This window comes from Rhyacophila brunnea, unplaced genomic scaffold, assembly GCF_057557595.1.
Source record: "Rhyacophila brunnea isolate RB1 unplaced genomic scaffold, BYU_Rbru_1.0 scaffold_23, whole genome shotgun sequence".
Classification (NCBI taxonomy): Eukaryota; Metazoa; Arthropoda; class Insecta; order Trichoptera; family Rhyacophilidae; genus Rhyacophila; species Rhyacophila brunnea.
This window is the reverse complement of record NW_028232893.1, coordinates 7,598,074-7,621,118: the sequence shown is the minus strand read 5'-3', so window position 1 is coordinate 7,621,118 and position 23,045 is coordinate 7,598,074. Positions and strand designations below refer to the sequence as shown.

At 34.8% G+C, this 23,045-nt stretch overlaps 1 protein-coding gene across 1 annotated transcript; it reads left to right on the top strand.

Annotated features, from left to right (window-relative positions):
* The first annotated feature begins 1,762 nt into the window (after positions 1 to 1,762).
* On the top strand, positions 1,763 to 21,585 carry LOC147069413 (epithelial serine protease-like). Its single transcript, XM_085950750.1, has 6 exons — positions 1,763 to 1,772; positions 6,467 to 6,620; positions 9,482 to 9,639; positions 11,760 to 11,858; positions 15,340 to 15,485; positions 21,383 to 21,585. The coding sequence occupies exons 1-6, from the start codon at positions 1,763 to 1,765 to the stop codon at positions 21,557 to 21,559; spliced, it is 744 nt and encodes a 247-aa protein (XP_085806876.1). The 3' UTR covers positions 21,560 to 21,585.
* The last annotated feature ends 1,460 nt before the right edge of the window (positions 21,586 to 23,045 follow it).

Sequence of the window (23,045 nt, the reverse complement as noted above, 5' to 3'; positions counted from 1 at the left end):
TTTAGAGCACTGACGAATGATTTCGGTACAATATGAGATTATTTATCCACATTCAAAACACAGTAATACACTGAATTTTGTAGAATAAAATAAAACTTTATCACCGTCTTTGAAATGTCAATATGACATGAACTGTGAAAAGCATGTTATGTTTGTCTATGACTGAAGTAACTACATAATAATCACGAAATACAATATTTATTTTTAATAACAATTTCTAAATTATATCTGATCGAACACAATAGTATTTTTTTTAATCATCCCTATTATTTATTATTTGCTTAAAAAGATAGTCATCGACAATAAACAAATCAACATAGAGTATAAGCTTGTCCTGTAGCGCTTATAAGTCTGGAACAAATATGCAGACATGTATGAAGCAGGCGACGGAATCGCGGTAGAAATAACGGCGATGATTATGTTCGACATAATCCTAAGCACTAGCACTCACGTCTGTGACCTTATTTTTGATTCGAAACTTGACTAAATTAAACGCTCTACTTCTAAATCCTGACGATAGATGACACTCAATATTTTAATTATATTACCTAGTCCTAGACAATATAGATATTTATTTATTTAAATTAAATACTTGAAAATATAAGGTAAGCTTTAAATAATCGCTTAGTATGGAGCTTTCGCCACTGCAACATGGTAAACAGGTGATAAAAACAATATAATATATAAAAAGGTAGGTACCTAGATTACCAATCACTTTTTAACATAGTAGGATAAGGTAATATTATCTGTTACTACTAACTACTAATAATACAATGTAAATATATGTTTAGCAGAGTTCCAAAATTAATTCGTCACGATTATTGGCAATAATATTCCCCAAGCCGTCTCTGTTATCTTAGACTTGAAATATATATATACTGGCACATATTAATCGATTCTAACAGTCATTGATTGCAAAATGTCGACGTTTCTTTGTTTGAGGTTATTCGTGTTTTTAACCTTTTCACAGGTAAGTCAGATTTACATATAATCACAGGTGTATTTTTTTGCCGAAATGTTTTTATATAATATAGGTACAGTTTCCCTCCAGATGTACCGAAAGCAAAGCTACGAGAAGAGGCATTTTTTTAAAGAGTTTAAATAAAGTAATACGTAGAACGTATGTTACCTTCATGGTCTTTCCCTCATGGCTGACGGTCATTATACATTACTACCTTTAAATTATGTTATCTTTTGAGCGACCAAGACTTTCCACCCCTCTTGATCATCTGCTTCTCTCAGGGTAGAATGAAGGCAGCCTGCAATAAGCTCCTTCACTTGGCTTTGATGTTTGGCTGAGCTATTATAAATATCTCAAGATTAAGTGGTAATTGATAATTTGGATTTCTTAATCATGGATAACGGTCATTACTCATTACTACCTTTAAATTCTGTTATCTTTTGAGTGACCAAGACTTTCCAACCCTCTTGATCATCTGCTTCTCTCAGGGTAGAGTGAAGACAGCCCCCAATAAGCGCCTTCACTTGGCTTTGATGTTTGGCTGAGCTATAAATATCTCAAGATTAAGTAGTAATTGATAATTTGGATTTCTTAATCATGGCTGACGGTCATTACTCAATACTACCTTTAAATTCTGTTATCTTTTGAGCGACCAAGACTTTTCACCCCTCTTTATCGTCTGCTTCTCTCAGGGTAAAGTAAAGGCTGCCCCCAGTAAGCTCCTTCACTTGGCTTTGATGTTTGGCTGAGCTATAAACATCTCAAGATTAAGTAATAATTGATAATTTCGATTTCTTAATCATGGCTGACGGTCATTACTCATTACTACCTTTAAATTCTGTTATCTTTTGAGTGACCAAGACTTTCCAACCTCTTGATCATCTGCTTCTCTCAGGGTAAAATGAAGGCTGCGCCAGTAACCTCCTTCACTTGGTTTTGATGTTTGGCTGAGCTATAAACATCTCAAGATTAAGTAGTAATTTATAATTTGGATTTCTTAAATCAATGAGCCTTCGTATGTGACCACCGTAAAACGGAAATTGTGTTTGTGGTTTGTGTTTGTATTCAAAGGACGTTAATAACTTTTTATATTATTTATATTTAAAAAAAATGTAATATTTTTCAGGTCCTGGCGAGAAATGGAGGAGCTACATTTTTGGAATTCGTGAACCTAGGTTTTTATTCTCTTGATTTATGTTTCGTTTCAATAATTTCATGCAAACCGTCACTGTTCTGGCAGAAGACACTAATTCGAAAAAATGATATATTGAGTTAGTTATACCAAAATGTTCCTTATTTCAAACTTTACCGTCTGGAAACCTTCTTAATAAATAAACAGTCTTTATTTTAAAGTCATCCTTTTTATGATTACTTAATAAACGCACATGATAGACCATTTCAAACATTTTAATAACTTCAAAGTCAAATTACTCAAAACTAGTATTCTCTAGTTAGTGTGTTCTGCCAGATCAGAGACGAAATATTTTATTATTATCTGCTTACATCCAAGTATTTTAAAAAAAATCTCCATTTTACGCTGTTGAGAATGTTAACCCTACGATCACAAATTAAATAGCGTTTTTACACATTAAAATCACATGACGCGATACAAAATAATACGTGATACTGGGCACATTTTAATAAATATTATTAATCTAAGGTAACCGTTCCTTATTACCCCCCCTCCCCGGGATTATGTTCCATATTGTCCGGTCGGGTTTTTCGAATATACAAATTAAACTAGATTTCTGATTTACCTTTCTTGGATGAAGTTTTCTTGTTAAAATTAACTGTTGACAGTTAACTGTTAAACGTTTTCTATTTACTTAATATCTCTAACACAACAAAACAACAATAACCATGTCAGATCCTAGTAAGCTCATAAATGGGCCCCTCCACTTACTTACTTTTGATATTCCTTGGATTCCCGGGGTCCTAGGGCACCTGGGTTAATCCTGCATCCTCTCCATCTTGTGCTTCTGTCTGGAATGTAGGTTTGAATGATTTTACGTGGATATTTTTTCCCGGTTCTTGACGAGGACCGGAAGAGGCTGCTGCCTCCAATTCAATGGTGTTGTTTTTTATTCTTCATTCTTCCCTGGCCATCCATTTGGATTCGCGTTGTATGTTTATCGTCTGTTCTTTCTTCTTTGCCTCTTCTTTTTCTGTTTTGATGATGATTGTTCTGGATCTGTGTCTGGTTTAGATGGTGCGTCTTCTATGTCGGGATCCGGTTCAGTTGGGGCGTCAATGTCGTGTTGTTGTTGGTTTTCCTTGATCATTTGGCGACTGAGTGAGGCTTGTATTAACAGATTTTTGTTTTGACGAGAAATATATGTTAGTCACTTGCTTGGAAAAGGGTGGAGGTAGGCTGTTAAGATCTGACATAAATACTGCACACTATAACTACAACTATGTCAGTCAAACGTATTTGACTTAAGATCTTGAGATTGGCTTTGATCTTAAGGATAAGTTTCAGAAAAGTATGACTTAACTATAGACTATATAAGTCAAGGAATCCTTAAAGCTATACCTCAGTTGAGGCATGGTCAAAAAAGATCGTGGCTAGGCGATACGCAGATTGCGGATCGCGGGTGCAAATGACGCATGCCGAACGAAATATAATTTGTCATATAAGTCTAATATGCGTCCATTTAATGTTCTATTAGTAACAATAATAATATATTCATTGACATGTTTTCTTTTTCAAGTAAATGGGTAACGTTTTTAGTCATCTTCACACGGTTTAAGAATTAATACCCCCGTCGCCATCACGAAACAAAATGACATATTGACACCTCGACGTTCGCTCTCCGAATGCCAGCGAGTCCAAAATTTCTTCGCGCCTATAGTTGAAAATTATTTGCCGTTTCACTGATGTATCGTCTTATGCGTCAATTACATTGAGCTTCTTTACGAGCTGTTTGTTGGCGAATTTATAATCTGCCTTTAAAGTCGCCCAGTGTAATCATCGAATAAGCTAACAAGCAGGTTGTAAACACTCTACCGAGAAAAGTTGAAAGCCGGTAAACTTTACACGCTACACACCGGCGTGTGGGCCTACTGCGTCTGCCCAGTAGAGCGCAGTAGCAACCTCCCGGTAAAAAAACGAACTACGTTCTGTCAAAATAGTCGCTGGTTTGTGGCTTCTCAGCAAATGGAAAGTTTTGTGTGTAATCTAATCATCAAATTGCAGTAGATGAATCACCCACTTTTAAATTCTCCAATAAACAGCTCGTAAAGAAGCTCAATGTAATTGACGCTTTAACCATAGACTACTTTTGTTTTGACCGCGTCGCCACCGACAGCAGCTGTCAAAATATCAACGGAAGCAATGAAATTTGATTGATAATATTCGCTGCGAGAAATATATCTAAGGCATAAAGCCCATTGATGCAGCGAGTGCGGTGCTCGCGCAAAATTTCTACAAGTGGCGCGTAAATCATCGAAAATACAACGTGATCAAATACGCCAGCGCACACTGGATTTGACGATGCCTTGTGCCCCGCCTGCCGCATGAGTCACCGTTTTTTGCTTCTCAGCGATACGATTTAACGAAAATACAACGGAGTCCATTCATTGAACACAGCAAGCAAAATCACGCTGCTCGAAGCGTCGTCGATAAGACGGACGAGAAGCCATTATTAAGAACAATGTACGCTTTGTTTAGTTATTGCGTGTCCGATATTTAATTACAAGCCCCGAGAAATAATATAATATTTTTATTGCTTTGTTATGAGAGGCGCTGTAATAATAATTATTTTGTGCTTCTTGGGCCCCTTATTACATAGGTGAAGGGTAATGCGCGGCAAGAAGCGTGTGATTATGGTTATGAATATACGCTTCTTACGCCGACTTCGCCCGCTTGTCCGTCTTGGTGGGCTTTATGCCTAATATGTACGAATACTTTTCAGGTTTATACTATCTGGGAAGCAGTAGAGAATATAATAATTATTATTATTATTATTATTATATAACTAGTGTAGTAGTTATTACGTGATAATGAATTGGTTAGATGCAGCGCTCGAAATGGACCGGAGCGCACCGGAGCGCAGCTCCTGTTCGTGAATATATCGAGATTATCGCTCCGCTCCGTCTCGCGGAAAAATGAAAAATTGCATCATTTACGTATTTAAATATAATTTTTAAAGTTTATACGAAACCGAAAACTTAACTCAATTTTCATCTACCTTGCCGACAACATTATGCCCAAATCTTGCATGCCACAAAACTGTCCCAGCAAACCGTCTAATCTTGGCAGGTATATAACAAAACATCTAGTAAGTACAAACACTCTTTTTATATAATCTTACATAAATATTTTAATATTTTCGGAAAATTATCGAGCGCTCCGGTTCGTAAAATTTCCCATTTCGATTAAATAATTAGCGATCACAGATCGGACACCTCGCAAATAGAGAACAGAGATCTTTTGTTCTCGATTTAAATACATTACTTACGATAATATTATGTCAATAATTGTCAACAGTCGTTAAATCATAAGGTAGTAAGTACATATTATTATTATAATGTTATGATTAGGTGCTTGAGTAGGTACAACTTCATAACATAACATAACATGTCGACAAAAAAGTCATTGAAAAAGATTAGGTACGTTGGTAGGTAGGAATACGATATTTTAATTACCTATTGCAAATTAAAACTGTTGAACAACTATTAAATATCCGTGAAATACGTCATATTTTCCTTTACTTTTGTTGATTCTGTACATGTCTTATTATGATTTTTTTTTTTTGAAATATGACAATATTTTCACTAGAAAAAGCGAACGAAGCCATTTAACCATCATAGACAACACGTTCATAACTAAGACGGGCTACGATAGTGTTTCTGCATAGTGTTTTGTGCCAAGGAAATTTTAGTTATGACTGTGATTATGATGGGGCTGACAGGGCTTTAGCTTGGGGGCTCGGGGTCAGGAGGGGCCCGGCGAGGCCAGTCGACCAGATAAGTGAGATAAACACACAGCAAAAATTTGCTTTAATAGTAAAAAAAAAAACGGCAGGGTTTAATTAAATTTAAAAAACTAACCAGCACCATCTGTAAATTGTATTCATAGTTCAATGGAAACATTTAAGTATGACTGATACATTTTATTGTGCACTATTTATGTCGAATCTTAACTGCCTATCTCCACCTCTCACCACTGAGTTGCTCAATCTATTAGGTCCATACTCTGACTCAAACACAAATTAAAAGAAACAATATTGTGTATTTGCCAGACTCAGGAATCGAACTTGGGACATACAAAGTAGATGATTTTCACAGAAGTTAATAATAATGGGCCATTATATTTTAGAATACCCATGACGATATCTTGGATGTAAAAAACATACCTACGTACACCTATCACTTTCACTTCTTAGACCAGAGTAATAAATCAACTTTTTTATATGGATACCTATATATCTTTCAAATATTAATTAAATATTTGAAATACATATGGTTTTTACTGTGGCAATAATAAATGTTGTCTTATTTAAGGTCAACGCATCATCCAGGGCTCTCCAGCTGCCCAAAATCAGTTCCCCCATCAAGTGAACTTAGAGATGGTGGGGAGCAATGGATCGAGGTCAAGATGCGGAGGATCCCTCATCAGCCCGAGATGGGTGCTCACAGCAGCCCACTGTATTATTGCGTAAATATTATAACTAAGTACCTACAACTTTTCTGTGTTACTTCTTCTATTCTCAAAAACGGCCATATTATTATGCAAAGATGTGACTAACTAATTATTATAAACTCATTTCATATAATTAATTGATAGTTTAGAAAAACAATATTATATACCGTGGCAACGTCGCTTTTTGAGTTCGAAAGTACCATTTTTTAAATTTTTAAATTTACAAAATATTTTTAATTTATATACAATAGAAAAGGTATGAATAATTCACAATATAAATAGATAGTCACAAATTGATAGAGAAAACAACAATCATAACTTTAAATGCGGTGATTTGGAAAATGAATGTTTTTGAAACAAAGCTATTTTTCTTAATTATACTTTAATTGGGTCATTTACGATGAACTGTAACTTAATTATAGTTACAGTCGACCGTTTTGAAGATGGGTTTATACCACGAAAGAGCTGTCGATGTAAATGACGGTATTAAAGTAGAATTAGTAAAAATAGCTTTGTTTAAGAATCATAATAATGGAGTTCTACTATCTCAATAATTAAAACACATCCGGGGTTCGTGCTCGGTGAGTTCACAATATATTTAAGTAACTAAGTACCTATATGACTTTCTGAAAGCCCGTGCTTTTTTCATTGTTTCTCATATATTACTAACTATACTACTGTCATTGGGCCACATTGCATGTTGTCGTGTTAAAGAAATAATATATACCTATACATATGTTACGCCGAATGTGAAATTACATGAAATCGGCAAAATTTTGCCTAATTCATGAAAAATAAAAGCCCGTTGCCTTACTTATGAATTAGGCAAATTATCTGCCGATTGCGTGAATTCGGCAGGGTACGGAATTCTTAAACTGTCAACATGACAGTAAAAAAAGTAAATTTAATACGGATGGTTTTATTAGTTATAATTGGACATAATATAATATTATTATTAGGTTAGGTAAGTTTTTGTAATTCTGAATTCAACTGAATGTCCATGTTGGGGTTAGCTAACAACTGTCAACAAACTATCAAATCATACTATCACAAACAATCGACCATTGCCTGATACCCAAGCACGAATCAAATCGCGAAAATACCTTTTAATAAAATTCTTCCGTTATCATATTATTGTAGTTCTAGTTTTTTTTGGGCATAGTAAATGGGTATGAACGTCATTGTAGTTATTGATTGGTATATTTTTATATAATCGATGACATTTGACACATTTGGTTAGTTTGATTAGTTGCAAAAAACACCACAGGAGCGCCACTATCTATTTTGCCCAATGCATGAACTAGGCAGAAAAATTACTGCCGAATTCACGCACTCGGCAGATATTTTGCTTAATTCATGAATAAGGCAACAGGCTTGCATTTTTCATGAAATATGCAACATTTTGCCGATTTCATGTAATACGCAATTTCACACATTCAGCGTAACATATATAGATATAATATGGTTATATTAGACGTCCACAAATTACGCGAAATATTTTTAACAAATTACAAAGATACCTAGTGACATAATTATTACGAAGTAAAGAATTTGATGGCTCCACGATGGCCGAGCAGCTTAAGGGTCGTGGATCCAGGCTCGAATCCTGGGTCTGGAAAATACACATATTGTTTTTCAATGTATGTTTGAGTCAGAGTATGGACCTATTAAGATGAGCAAGTGGCCAACATCCATTTCTTGTAAAAACAATATTCTGTCAATACAAACCTCCACTCTGTGGAGGCCCATATGATCTTATTACGATCGGACATGGTCAAAGAATAAATAAAATAAGAATTACATAGGTACTATGGAAAATCTGAAAGGTTTGTTTGGAAATATCGTACATTAACAAATATGCACTATTAATAAATTCAAGTAGTCTAACCATGCCGAGAAAATGACTCAAATATATTTGGCGGGTATGATGATCATGGCCCCCACATCCTAAAGCGGGCCCCCAAGCCACAATGTTTGGCGCCCCCCCAAAATATCGCTTATGTTAAGGCCAGTGTTATGTTCTAAACAAGAACTCCAGGATTTCGTGTATTTTTCGAGATTTTTGGCGTTTTTAAATAAATCCATTGTCGGCACTCTGTATCATATTAAGAAGCACTGATCGCGACCCCCTTTTGTGATAGCTAAGTAACATGCGACCTTCACCATAAATAGCATAAATAATAATTTTTGATAGTTAAGGAACCCACTAAAATTAATTTAAAAATACAACTATATTTGTGAATTAGCGCCGCAGGCGACTTTTTTACTATTAGGTCGAATTTGTGATGGGTGCTTATCTCACTTAAGTGGTCAACCCACCACGCCGGGCCCCTCCTAAGCCCGGGCCCCGAGGCTAGAGCCCTGTCAGCCCCCGCTTTGTGGGGGCCATGATGATGATGTTGGAGGTAGATGAAGAGACGTTGTTGCTTGGTTATTGAGATGACGGTTTAGTGGTTGATACAAGAATAATAATAAGGATTATAATCGCAGGGCAATGAAGTATTGATGTATTATAGATGAGATCGACATGATCAAGAGATTAATTATAATTATTAACTCCACTGAGAGACTTAATTCGAGTGAAGAACTCGTGACGTGACGATAGCAGTACCTACGTCTCGTGACAGACTCGATGAGTGGAGTAGTTCATAAATTGTTCTTCTTATTTATATTAAATGCATATTGTCGTAATTCTCAATCAAAACAAACACTACTGGTCTAGTTATGGTTGAGCAAACGCTGACAATTATTATTGCTAAAATTTTGTTTTAATAAAACTTACATATTATTGAAGTGTGTCACTAATTTAATGCAAAGTACTATGCATGTATAAAATTCTATTAATTATTATATTATTTGCATTTTTGTTCAAACAGGATGAAGCAGATATTTGTGCGGCTCGGCCACATCAACACCAACACTCCTCAGGTGTTGGTTGACACCAAAACATACTACTGCCACGAATTCTATAACACACTCAACTTCAGCAATGACATTGGTTTAGTAGACCTAGGAAGCGATATGATCTTGTCAAGTAAGTACCCTTGTTCTTTTTAATGTTCTTAAGGGCCCACATGCCCCACGTAGGTCGAAATGGAGATTTTATGGTATTTTCAGAGCATAAGCCTGGACATTCCTTAAACGTTGTAGATAATCTATTTATATAATTTTGAAGCCTTGTTATCCTTTATATTTATTTTAAACATTTGATGACTGCATAAAGTATTTTTATTACATAAAATTGTATTCTTTTAAACCTCTCGGCCTAATGTTTTAGAATAGAATAGAAGTGTTACCTATAAATTAAATTTATAATTGTTTTTATCATTTTACTTTAATATTTACATAGTGATAGGTATGGGTTTACGTAGGGTGTTGATTTACACTTATTAAAAACACTGATTCAGGGACATTACGTAAGTATATTTCGCTTGACAAGTAACAATTAATTATTAATAACATTTGTAAACGCACGGTTTGGCGCAAAAAGGTGGCAAATCGTATTTACAGGCGACGTTCAAGGCGCAAGCGTAGGTTACCGACTGACCGTACCTACTTTTGATTCTTCGTCCACCCAGAAACAGATAACGGTACTTTCTTTTTGTTTGTTTCGCTGTGCATCCTGGTCTAGCCTTGGCTCATTTACAGTTACAATAATATTATCATTATATTCCCAACTCTGTCGATTGGAGGATATTTGATGGGAGATTTACGCATTATGCTATTTGGTATCAATAGGAACATACTTTCTTTTCTATATTCTTGTTATATTGGTAGTTATTCGTAATTATATTTTGTGTTTATATACAGTGAAACCCCGATTTACCGTTCTCGCATAAATCGTTTTCCCGCACGGATCGTTCATTTTTGAAAGTCCCGCCAAATACCCATAAGAACAATGTTAAATAATCCCGTGTTAACCGTTCCCCCCCGATTTACGATTTTCCTCGATCTATCGTCTAAATATTAGTGTCCCGTCACAAATATTATCCCGATTGACCGTTTTTGCTGAATATTTTTCATTTCACTGTCGTAAAATTATTTATGATACATACTATTGCAGACTTTCAGTCGCGTCGCTTTGTTTGCACAGGTCGGTCGACGCTCAAGCTTACCTCGCATCTCGTATCACGAATTTTTATAAGTCGCAACTAAAATGCCCCCCATGCAGAAAACTAGAACTCTAGCTAAGAAACTGAAAATAACTCAAGACGTCGAAAAATACCAGGAGAAAAACGAGTTTTTTTTTTAAATTGTATATCCCGCATTCATCGTTTATTTCTAGGGTCCCTTGAAAATCGTTGAATCGGGGTTTCACTGCATTATGTATTATAATATAATATTATGGAGCATTAAGCATAATATGTTTTTTCGAAATAAATTTAAAAAATATGTCGCAGGGGCGGATTCAATCAATACAGAGGACCCTATCTGAAGTACCATTTTCCCGTACACTCTCAGTAATCCGCCGCTCGATTATCCGACAACTACTATAATCCTCCCTTATTTTTACTAGTTGAAAGCACAAAATCAAGCTCTATAATTCACCGGTATTCGATTCAACCGGGACACACAAAATGAAGCTTTAGTCATAGGGAAAGCCAGGAATCCTAAGCCATTCAAGAATATCTGCCTCACTGAAAAACTGGTTGTGTCAAGTGATTCACTGTGTAATATTTAGTTAATATACTTAGTTTATAAATATGTATAATTTAGTAAATAAGTACTTGATTTTGATTATAAATAAAACCGTACTTTGCTAGTACAAATTTCTCAAAAAAAAACTATTTTTACGAAATACCTGTTTTAATTTTTACCATATTTTGTATGTATGCACTATAATCCGCCGCTTTCACTAATTGGACACTTGTCTGGTTTTTGGGGTGGCGGATTACTGAGAGACTACTGTATTTATATTTTAAATAAAATTTATCTGTTTTATGAAGTTGGCACAAAATCCGCACTTGTCAAAATGTTTTTTTTTTTTTTTTAAATCGACGCATTTTAATATTCTCTGAATAATCTAATTTATTTTGCCGCATTCGCATTATTAACATAATATGCAAAATGATGTGAAATTGCCCAATATCGGTCTGAAGAATTTCTTGTTTGTGATTTTTTTGTTATTTAATATGTTTTACTAATTATTTTCAGAGAGCATCAAAGTGATCCGGCTTCCGAAGATATCCCAAGTATCGGATACTTTCGCTGAGCAGGAAGCCACGGTCAGCGGTTGGGGTTTCAAGGCAAACGGTAATCATTGCATACTTTATTACTTATTTAAAAAAATGTATTAATTAGCTAGACCACGACACCTACCAAATACTTCAATGCATGGGTGGCCAACCCGCGGCCCGCTGGGTGTCAACTTGTGGCCCGTGGAGCAGTGAGAAAATAAAAATAATATCAAATGCTGCCGCTAGATGTGCTAATTTCGCAAATTGAGATTCGATATTGGCTCAAGATTTTAAAAAGCACCGTGTGCTTTTTGCTGCATTTATAACGCCATTCCCCGTAGACGTGAATTTATTACCGGGAAATTACAAATGGAACATGATGAAATATGTTGCGATGAACATTTAAAGGAGATATTCCATCTGGTTGGTTTGAAAGAGTTTTACAAAACATATTTGGACAAGGAGAAATGTGTCGCTAGATTTCAAAATCAGCCAAGTCAATAATAGCTGAATAGGAGATAAACAGCTCTTTGTTTTCTCAAATACACAGTTTCACAAGGGTGAAAGCTTATATTATTTCGAGTATAAAATATTTAAAGTTAATAAATTCCACATTTTGATAATGCAGAAATGTTAGAAAGCAGTAGTTCTTCAGCAATTCATAAAAAGGCAAAAATACCTAAAGGTGGACATGGCTGATTTCTAAATGTAGCGACACAAATGGCTGGCTCAGGACCAGACATGACTATCCCACATTAAAGTGATTCTGAGATAATAATTTTTATTTTTAATAAATACAGAAACATAAAAGTTATAAAACATTAAAGTCACTAACTTTTTTTTGCGTATTTTTTATTTTAAATTTTAATGAAATAATGTGGGTTAGTCATGGGTTAGTCATTTTTGGTGTTTCAAATATTTTGTTTTCTACTGTTGGTCACTTTTACAGGTTTATTTTTTGTGATAGAATTTTGAGAACCCACGGCTATTATAATTGTTGTTCTTCTTCTTCATTATGTATTACATTCTAAACCATCACCCAGAACTGCATTGTTGCCTTTTAAATTGTTATAAGAGTTGTGATGAATCGCGGAGTAGGTATGTAATGTAAATGGAAGTAAATCTTTTCAGTTTCAAATCCCTGCCAATATCCTGCATTTTACAAACATGCTCTAATGGTGACTTTGCTATTTGGAAATACTTTTAAGTCGGATGAAGCATTTCAACTTTCAAAATTAATACCACATTCGGTATTAATCTAGCGTATCACGCGATTGGTAATATTAGTACATGAAAATTCAATATATGTGTATTTCGAACTTCTGCCTCCTCCTGAATCCTACCGCCTTGATGTATCACACTCCCGACACCCCCACTTGGCGCATCCCATCAAGAAATATCTTTATGCCCGAACTGTCACTGAAATGTTTACTTAGAGCCGAGCCACACCGGGCGACTCTGACCGATGTATGCTTGCTTGCGCGACTACTAGGCGACCAGGTGTGGCATGGTCCATATAACTGCATACATCGGTCTGGCCTCGAGACCAGAGTCGTCCGGTGTGGCCCGGCTCTTGGATCGCTGGAGTATACGTAACTTTGCACTTTTCTGCACTCTTTACTAATAATACTGATACGCCTCATAGCCTGATTACAGCGCATTAAAGTTAGTTCAAATGATATTCACTTGCATTATTATATGTAGTAATAAATAAATACACCCACGATGGCCGCGTGGCTTAAGCGCCGGTCTATAGTGTCGAGGGTCCCAGGTTCGAATCCTGAGTCTGGCAAGTACACATATTGTTTTTCAATTTGTGTATGAGTCAGGACCTAATAGGTTGAGCAAGTGGCTGACATCCATTTCTCGTAAAAATAAAATCTGTTAATACAAACCTCCACTCCTTGGAGGCCCATGTAATCCTATTAGGATCGGACATGGTCGAAAGAAAGAATAAATAAATAGATAAATAATATTATATGTAAAGTAAATATTTTTAGAATAAGTATATTACATCATTTTCATCCTAGAGCCGGAATGCAAAGTTATGAAGCATAATATACGCTACGTCAGGGTTGGCGAACCTTTTCACGTATGCGTGCCAAAATTTCCCAGACTATCTGACGTGCAAAGCAGTTTTTAAGTTTTCTTAAAAATTAGTTTTTAAGAATTGCATTAGAAAAAGTTTCAAATTACAATTGAGTTCTTGATATTCTATCTTTCATGGTATTTATAGCCGAAGGCATATCTTTTATTCGTTGAAATCTTTTTCCTTGTAAATTAGTCAAAGAGATCGTGGAAGCATTTAAAACACTCTTCTCTCATATTGTATTCTCCATCACTGAACGGTTTTCCATTTTTAGAGATTATGTTTGAGGCAAAATAACAAGCAGTGAATGATTGCCGATAATTAATTAATCATTTTATAAGGTTTGTTAATTGAATATTTTTATTTTTAATTCCCCGATCCTAAGGACCGGCCTAGGCAATTGTATACTTTGCATAGCTGCAATTTTTATACAATGCGATTTTTCATATTAAATTTATGCATGAATTTCGTCGTTTCCGTTTGCGCATCGATTGGTAAACATAATATGAAAAACCGAAGAAAATACGCATGGCTATGTCGTCATTATTTTAAAATAATTATATTAGTAAGTACCTGCTTATTTAAAAAAAAAAAAACATTTTTTAAATAAACATAAAATAGTAATTTCTTTTCACTTCAAAATTAAACATTCGCGTGCCATGCAAAATCATCTCGCGTGCCATAGGTTTGCCATCCCTGCTCTACGTTCTGCGATTTGATACTTGTACGATATTTATACTTGCCTTTCAGTATTATTTATTTTTATTATTTCTAAATGGTGTTTTTACTTGCTGTTGATATTAAATAATTTCCGCTATTTCATTAAAATACTTATCATATATTATTATAAACTTACGAAGAAACATTAAAAATATAATATATTATTATATAAAGCCAAAAACTAATCTAGAATCCTCGAGATTCAAATATTCCGAAATTATAAGATCTCGAGAATCGAAAAAAGGCTTGCCGACACCAGCGCAGTTATTCTTTAGTTAGCACTTTAGCACGTTTCCGTTATTTTCATTGGTCCAAATTAACACGGAAGGCATTCAATACACAAGGCGGTTATCGACGGCTATCGGCGGTTATCTACAATAATTGGTAAATTCGTAATGGCAAAAAATTAGGTTGGTAGACATGTCAGTCAAATTCGAGTATGTTCGTGCTGGCGGATACGTCCGAACCTAATTTTTTTATTGAAACTTCAAACATAATATTAACATAACATACAATTTTATTAGCCATGTCATTGGGATTGCAGTATGTAGTAAAAACAAATATTATGTTACTAATAGCTGCTGCTAGCCACTTCCAGAGAATACATGATAAATGTGATGTATTTATAACATGCTGCTCTTTTTGGAGCTCGCTTCTATCAGATAACTTCAAAACAAACCTTTTAATTGGTACCCATGTGTCTAGTTGTTTATTAAACTGTGAGTAAAAGTGCCATTTAAAATTTTAGAGGGCCAAGCGTCAACCATTTTGAACTTCCTCAAAATGAAGGTCATCACCAACGAACGCTGCAAAGAGTACTACAAATCTGACTTAATACAATCATCCACCATTTGTGCATCAGGCATCCAGAGTCTATCTCAAGGAACATGCTGTGTGAGTAATCTCTTTCGTGATTATTTATGGCTAGTCTAAAAATATTTAACTGAAAGAACTAACTATGTCATGCAGGACACGAAAGGACGTTACGTTTATAAGTTACGTAGGTTAATTATTTAAGTTCCTTATAAGTAGAGTTGGGTATTTCCCGAGAAAATCTCTCGAGATTCGGGATTTCCCGAAATGATGAAATTTTGAATTCTCGAGATTCGGGATTTCCAGAAGAAAATTCTCGAGAAATCTTGAGGTATCGGGAAATTTAAAAAAAAACCTGTAAAAATCCTAAAATCAGTGTAAAACAGACAAATTCCAAAGAAATATGATTTTTTTATTTATGTAAGAAGACAAACAAAATAGAAGTAGGAAAACAAAAATGATTAAAAACATTACTTATCAAAATGGAATTTCAAAAAACACAGATTGTCAATCGCTGCGTCTGACGATCGCGTTCGCTTTTGAGACACAACATTCCCTGATGTTGCAAAATTGCGCTCATTTTGAGTCGACGTTGGCGTAATTGTGTTAAATGCCCTGATCAGTCTTTGAACGTTTTGTGCTTTCTGTCTACTTTTTTCATATAGAAAATCGTTTTTTTAATTAATATTTGATAATAAAGAAATCCCGAAATGCTAAAAATTTAAATTCTCGAGATTCGGGATGGAAAATTTCGAAAATTTCTCGAGAATTTCCGAAACCCAACTCTACTTATAAGTCGACATAATTAAAGGTATCAAAGGGAGACGGAGACGACAGACTAAATCACATTGGCGAAGACTCCATACTAGGCGATTATTAAATAATTCAGAAGGTAGGCTTTAAATTTTAAAGCCTACCTTCTGAAGAAAAATATTTTTTAATTGCATATTGACATATTTATATACTTAATCACTTCATTATTTTATGTTATATAAAAATAGTTTATTTAGCCAACGAGAGATGACGTATATGTAGGAATGTATTACTGTATTACACAGTTTACAAAACAATCTGCAAAGGTATTAAAAAATATACCACAGCGCGCCGCGCCGTAAATAAATAACAAACGCCGCGACGTCTCGATGTAAATAAATTTCCGATTATGTGTGAAATAATTCTGAATTTTTTTCGTATGGACTTTACGTCTCGTAACCTCAGAAAGTCTGCTGATTTGTACGAAATGAGGTAAGCTCCTATCGCAGAGCACATTCGCGCATAATATTGTTGTCACGACTGCGCACTTTGTCCAAAATCATTAATAATTAGATGATTAAAAAAATCATTTCAACGGCGTTTAATCGAATATTAATAAATAAGTATAGATTGTTTTTATAAATAAAAATAAATTTTATCTAATGATTTTTGATGGGTAATATGTTTTGAAAAATACGTATTTTAAACACATCGCTCATTTTTATGTCATCAATGTGTTTTTGAAGTTTCATTGAATCAGTGTGTCGTTGTCATTTATTAGTGTGTACCTATTCATTAGTAGTAAATATCGTACTATTCTCGTAAGTATACCTGACAAGTGTGCTCTTTTTATCAGATCTCCACAGCCTACCTCTTTCCAAAATTCACCCTTCGCCACTGCTAAATCATATTATATACTAGGAGGGAGCGGGGGGGTTAGTCCACGCGTGAAGAATGTCGATGTTCTAATATCAATCCCGTATCTGACCTATATGACGAAAATGATTTTTTGATATACTTACTGAAAACAACAAAAATACTGCTCATCGACTGCGAAATACCCATATCTGTAGCTATTTTAACAAACATAATACAGCTATTTTAGTAATTTCCCGTATCTGAACATTTCAGGAATAAGCCTGTAATAGCCCGTATCTTGTCTCTAAGCCAGCGGTTTCCAACCTTTACGCTACTACGCCTCCACGAAGAATTTTTTTTTCCGCGCCTCCCTTACCTTTTATTCTTTTAATAGATTAAATAATATAGAAACGTTTTAAATAATAAAAACTTTATTATAAAAAAAAACTGAAAACTACAATTAACAGAATAATAACAAGGTTTAACTATAACATCCACATACGTGTAGATTTATTTTTTATAAAAAAATATTTATTTGAACCAACTACATTGGCTGTGGCCCAGAAATCTTTTAGCAGTGAAGACATGTCCAACTCATTCTTTTGTAAATTTGACTTCCATAAATTCAACTTTTTAATGAAAGCTTTTACTTTGTCTTTTTGAACAAGTGGATGCATTTGTGATCCCTGCATTGATTTATTCAAACTGCTCAATTTTCCAAAAATTTCAACCAAATGGACAAGTTTAACAAGGAAATTATCGTCCGCCTACAAATGTGCCTCTTCATGGTGATTTCCTTCGAGAAAGGTTGCTATTTCTTCTTCGAGTTCAAATACCCTTTGAATCACTTTTGCACGAGATAGCCAGCGAACTTCACAATAATACAGAAGTGAGGTATAATTAGCTTCCATATCTACACACAACATTGCAAACAGCCTAGATCTCAACGGACTGTTCTTAATGTAGTTTATAATTTTTGTAAAAATGTTGTTAAGTTCCTCGCTCATATTTTTTGACACTAGAGCTGCTCTATGAAGCATAAAGTGCGTCCAGATAGCATGTGGTGCTTTATTTTCAACTAATGCTTGAAGACCTGCTATGTGTCCGGACATTGAGTGAGCACCGTCAGTACACAGTCCAATGCAATTATTCCACGTTATGTCGTTTTCTTCAAAAAAACTGTCCATAATATTAAAAATTTCAATGGATGTGGTCCTTCCAGGAATGGGTTTGCAAAATAATATATCTTCTAATATATTATTTTCCCCAACATATCGAACATATGCAATTAAATGGGCATCTTTAGCTATATCAGTCGCCTCATCTACTTGTATGGCGAATTTCGAAGTACGCAGCCGAGAAACTAATTGATCGCAAATATCTTCAGATATATCATTGATTCTTCTTCCGACTGTATTATCAGCAAGCGGAATTTGTCGCAACTGTTTTGCATATGATTCGCCGAACATTATTCGAACCATATCAATAGCTGCTGGTAAAATTAGAGTTTCTCATATTGTATGTGGTTTCTTACATTTTGCGATTCGGTAAGAGACATGGTACGAAGCCAATAATAATGCATTTGGTGTTACAGAAAATATTTTTTTGAACGTTTGCTTTTGGTTATTAAGCTCATCCAATTTTCTTTGAAAAAATTCTATGGGCTTATCAACATATTCAGAATGTAGAGTTTCATGGTGCCGTTTTAATTTGACTGGTCTCATACTATCTGAAGCCAAAACTTTCGAACACAACAAACACATTGGTTTTTCCAAGCCATCTATACTAACACTAGTGAATCCTAATGATAAGTAGGATGAACTGTATTGTCTTTTCTTGGGAGCTTTACTTCCTTGTTCTATTCCAGTTTTATTCCCACTAGTATCAGCATCTTTTCTCTTACAACCACTCAAAAATGTATCCATTCCACTAAAAAATATTTTATTATTATATTATATTAAAGAAATCACGTCAAAAACAATTTAAAAAAACAATATCACACCCTGCCTACACGCTTCAGTTGACACTTTAGCTACGAGTGACATTTAAATTTGAGGTTATTGTTTTCATGCAACCAGCGGTCGTTTTGTGCATTACCGAAACAGAGCGTTTCCAAAAGCGCCATTTTTAAATTTCTCCGCTCCAAATATTTTTTAATAGGATTTAAATATATGTATTATGTATTATATATTAAAATAAACATTCATGCACTGAATTTTCACTGTTACGTTAAGATATGAAGTTTTATTTATTTGTAGATATTATGGTATAAAAATTAATTTATTAAAAAATTTTGGCGCCTCCCCTGGCAATAGATCACGCCTCCCCTGGGAGGCGCGCCTCCAAGTTGGAAACCGCTGCTCTAAGCTGTTAAGCGTGGTGCATGACGTGAGTTGAATTCAGCTTTAAAATGTCACTTTCGAATTATTTAAAAGGTAAAACAGTAAGTAATATAACAAATTTGGATGTTTCTATTTATATATAAGTATATAAATCACATTTAATTGGATATTATATTTTAAAGCATTTTGTACTTCTTCGTGGGTTCATTTACAATCCGTATAATATACTTACTGGCAAATATTAATTTTCATGTTCCCACCAATATCACTCGTAACTCTACGGTCTTCAAGATACCTCGTTGCACGACAGATGTTACGTTTCATGATGCTGTGTATCGTGTGATTAACTTATTTGATGGCACCATGAAGGTTGATTTATTTTTTATTAAGTGTATAATATTTGTGGACGTGTTAAATAGGTTAAATTTATAATTGTATATATTATCATGTTTCTTTAATATAACACTATAACTACTGCTATAAACACATGCTGTCTTTTCTACTTTCTTGTTATATTAGTTGTTATTTGTAATTAAGACATTTTTATAATTTTGTATTTATTATGTATTATGGCGCATTGGCCAATCGCTGTGATGTGGACATTTCTGGATTTGATTTCATCTGATCCACTATTTCAGCCAATTGATTTCCTATAATTTGGTTATGAGTTACGAGAAAATAATTTGTATCCAAGACAAAATGACGAATGAACCTCTACCAGATTATTTAGTTTAGCCATGCAAATGTAATTATCATAATATAGTTATAAGAAATCGGCTTTCACATGTATATCATTGTGCAAATGTGTAAGCAGTGTTTGTAAAACCTGTGCTCATGACACTTAAGCAGTTTGAACACTTGATATATTGTTGTTTCTTATTTTTTTTAAAATAAATGTGTACTTAGTGTGGCTTACGTTATTTCACTATATATGCAACCTACCCTGTTTCTGGATTAACCATAATAGTAAAACTAATGTCATATGCATAGATGTAGTAAAGAAACCAATCTGGGTGTTTCTATACAAGAACGTTACTAAATAAAAGAATTGAAGCCAAGGAGGATCCTAAGAATCGAAAATTTCGAACTCATTGCACTACCCGCTATTTTTATTTTTTCAATGGGACGAACCGTTCTACGACCATGCCGATGGCATGGTACAATTAATGCATTTTCAATCGATCCGTGATTCGGTCTTGGTTTTATTGAATAACTTAGCAAAATTTTTGGTGGGTTTTAAAAAACGGTGTGTGTACTTTTGTACGCGCTTTAGAAGTTATACTTCTTTGGCGTAACAAAACAAAAACAAAACTTGTGATAACCTAGATTCTTCGACTAGCTCTTAATTATCTTGTTAAATTACACACGTAAGAAAACTGGCCGCTTATTGAAGTGCCGTTGGTTTATTTCTATACACTTTGACTTATATTACTAAATTATATAATGGTTTCTCGTTGTTTTTATTTTGAAAGTACCAAATATCACTCTGACGTTTAATAGTTTGTTTACGTAAGGAATTGCAAATGGCCGACAATAATAAATTCGCTGCCTAGGCAACGGAACAATTTTAAACTATAATATTATCCTGTATAATCGTCACGATTGCAGTATTATACTGTGGCGTACAAGTAGTGCGTTCGGCTTATAACCGAACAATCAGTGGTTCGAATCCAATTTAGTGCGTTTTTTTTCTGTGAAAAAATAAATTATGTGTTACATGTCACACGTCAAAAATACACTCTGATCTGATTTTCCAAACGCGCCTAAAGAAGTATAACTTCAAAAAATTAAAAGCTCAATAAAAAAAATGACCACTAATATATCTTGGTGACCCCTAGAACCTATATCAATTATTGTCAGAATGCGTTTCGCATATTATGTATACGAAAAGTCTATGGGAACCTGGTCTATAAGGAATGAATCATTCGTGAAGACCACAGATTTAAAGTGTCGCTGGTGAAGAGGAGTAAATTACGTCTATGGACCCCTGATTATCTAATCATTTGAATTGTTTTTCTTATACAGGGAGACAGCGGCAGTGCCCTTATCCTGAAGGAAACCGATGGCCTGGACACACTCATCGGAGTCGCCAGCTTCGTCAGTAACAGTGGATGTGACGCCCACTATGCGTCCGGATTTGTCCGAGTCACCAGCTTCTTGGATTGGATCACCTTGCACACCGGGATTGTCATCAAGCCATAATTTAGACCTAGGCCTTAACAATAATTGTCTACTCTAAAACTGTGTTATGTATTGAATTTTGTTTAATAATAAAACACTTTTCAAACATTATCTGAGATAGTTATTGAACATTTTTTTTGGTAATTATTAGATACTAACCAGTCCTTACTTTTTCATACAAAGTGGTTGTTTGTAATATTGACACCCAGGCTTTGAGAAAATTACATACAATATATTGTGTCTTCACCGGGTCGAACTCAGAGCTCCCGGATGGAAGGCCAGCGCCGTACGTACTGCACCAATTGAACATTGGAATGCATTATGCTTTAAGTTTGTTGACAAGACCAGGTTTACCATATGACTAAACGCAGGCGCGCACAGAGAGAAAACGGTTTGGGGAGAGGGGGGTTCATTAAAAATATTCATAATATTTTTATTATATTTAAGAAGGCGGGGTTATTAAAATCTAGCGGGCGCCACTCACCTCCATATTTATACCACCTACTACTTACAGCTTCTCGTCGCTTCAACTGAAAAATACCGCACCTTTCCGGGTCCATTCCCTGTACCCAGACTCTCCACACCTTGAGTATATCACATATCTGGACTGCAGGTATAATAAAGGGTACCTACGAGTTATTGCGATCTGTCGCACCCACAAGTGGTTATCGAATGCGCGTGGTTAAACAGTCATAATGTGTTCGTTTGTGTCGTCCATGTTATTTTGTCAAACATACCGTATCGTAATATTAAAGCAGACATTGGGTGACCCAGATAATTGCATTTCCACAGACCTAGCGTGTCGTAGAAAGTCGAGAGGAGTTGGGCCAACCAGTTCAGAAGACGACAGCCAAATCATCTGACGAATAATAAGATGATGTAATTTTCTATAAACTTACTTAAATAATATATATTTTTTATCCGTTTATGGGGGGGGGGGGGGGCAGAAAAATAATGTATATTTCTCAAATTATGTATGTTCAATAAAATAATGTTACATTCATAAATCTTGTGAATTATTCGTTGAATAAAAAAAATAGTTTATTAAATTAATTATTAGCAAGTGCAAGTACGTTATCACAGACATCTGGAGTGATCCTCACACCAAACAGTAAGTAATTAAGGTAATTATAATACCTACTTTGGTTTAACTACAAAAGCTAAAAAAGTAACGCAATACAATTTAGAAATTGCTTCAGAGAAAACTGTAAAAACACAATTTAACTTCGTTGCAATTAGAAAGGATACGTAAAGCTTAGTGGTCAGAGGAAATGGCCACGGATCTCGGGGGGCGCAGGTACGATTCCTCTTCTGTGTCGTATTTTCCAATATTTTACCTTTAATATCTATTATAATATTTTGAACATACATAATTTTGAAAAATACTTTCTGAGAAAATATATTATAACCAATAGAAAACATCTTTTTGAAAAAAGTAAGCCACCCCGGCAGGGAATCGAACCCTGCATCTCCTGGGTTTACGCCTCGTCCGTCGCATTTACCTCTA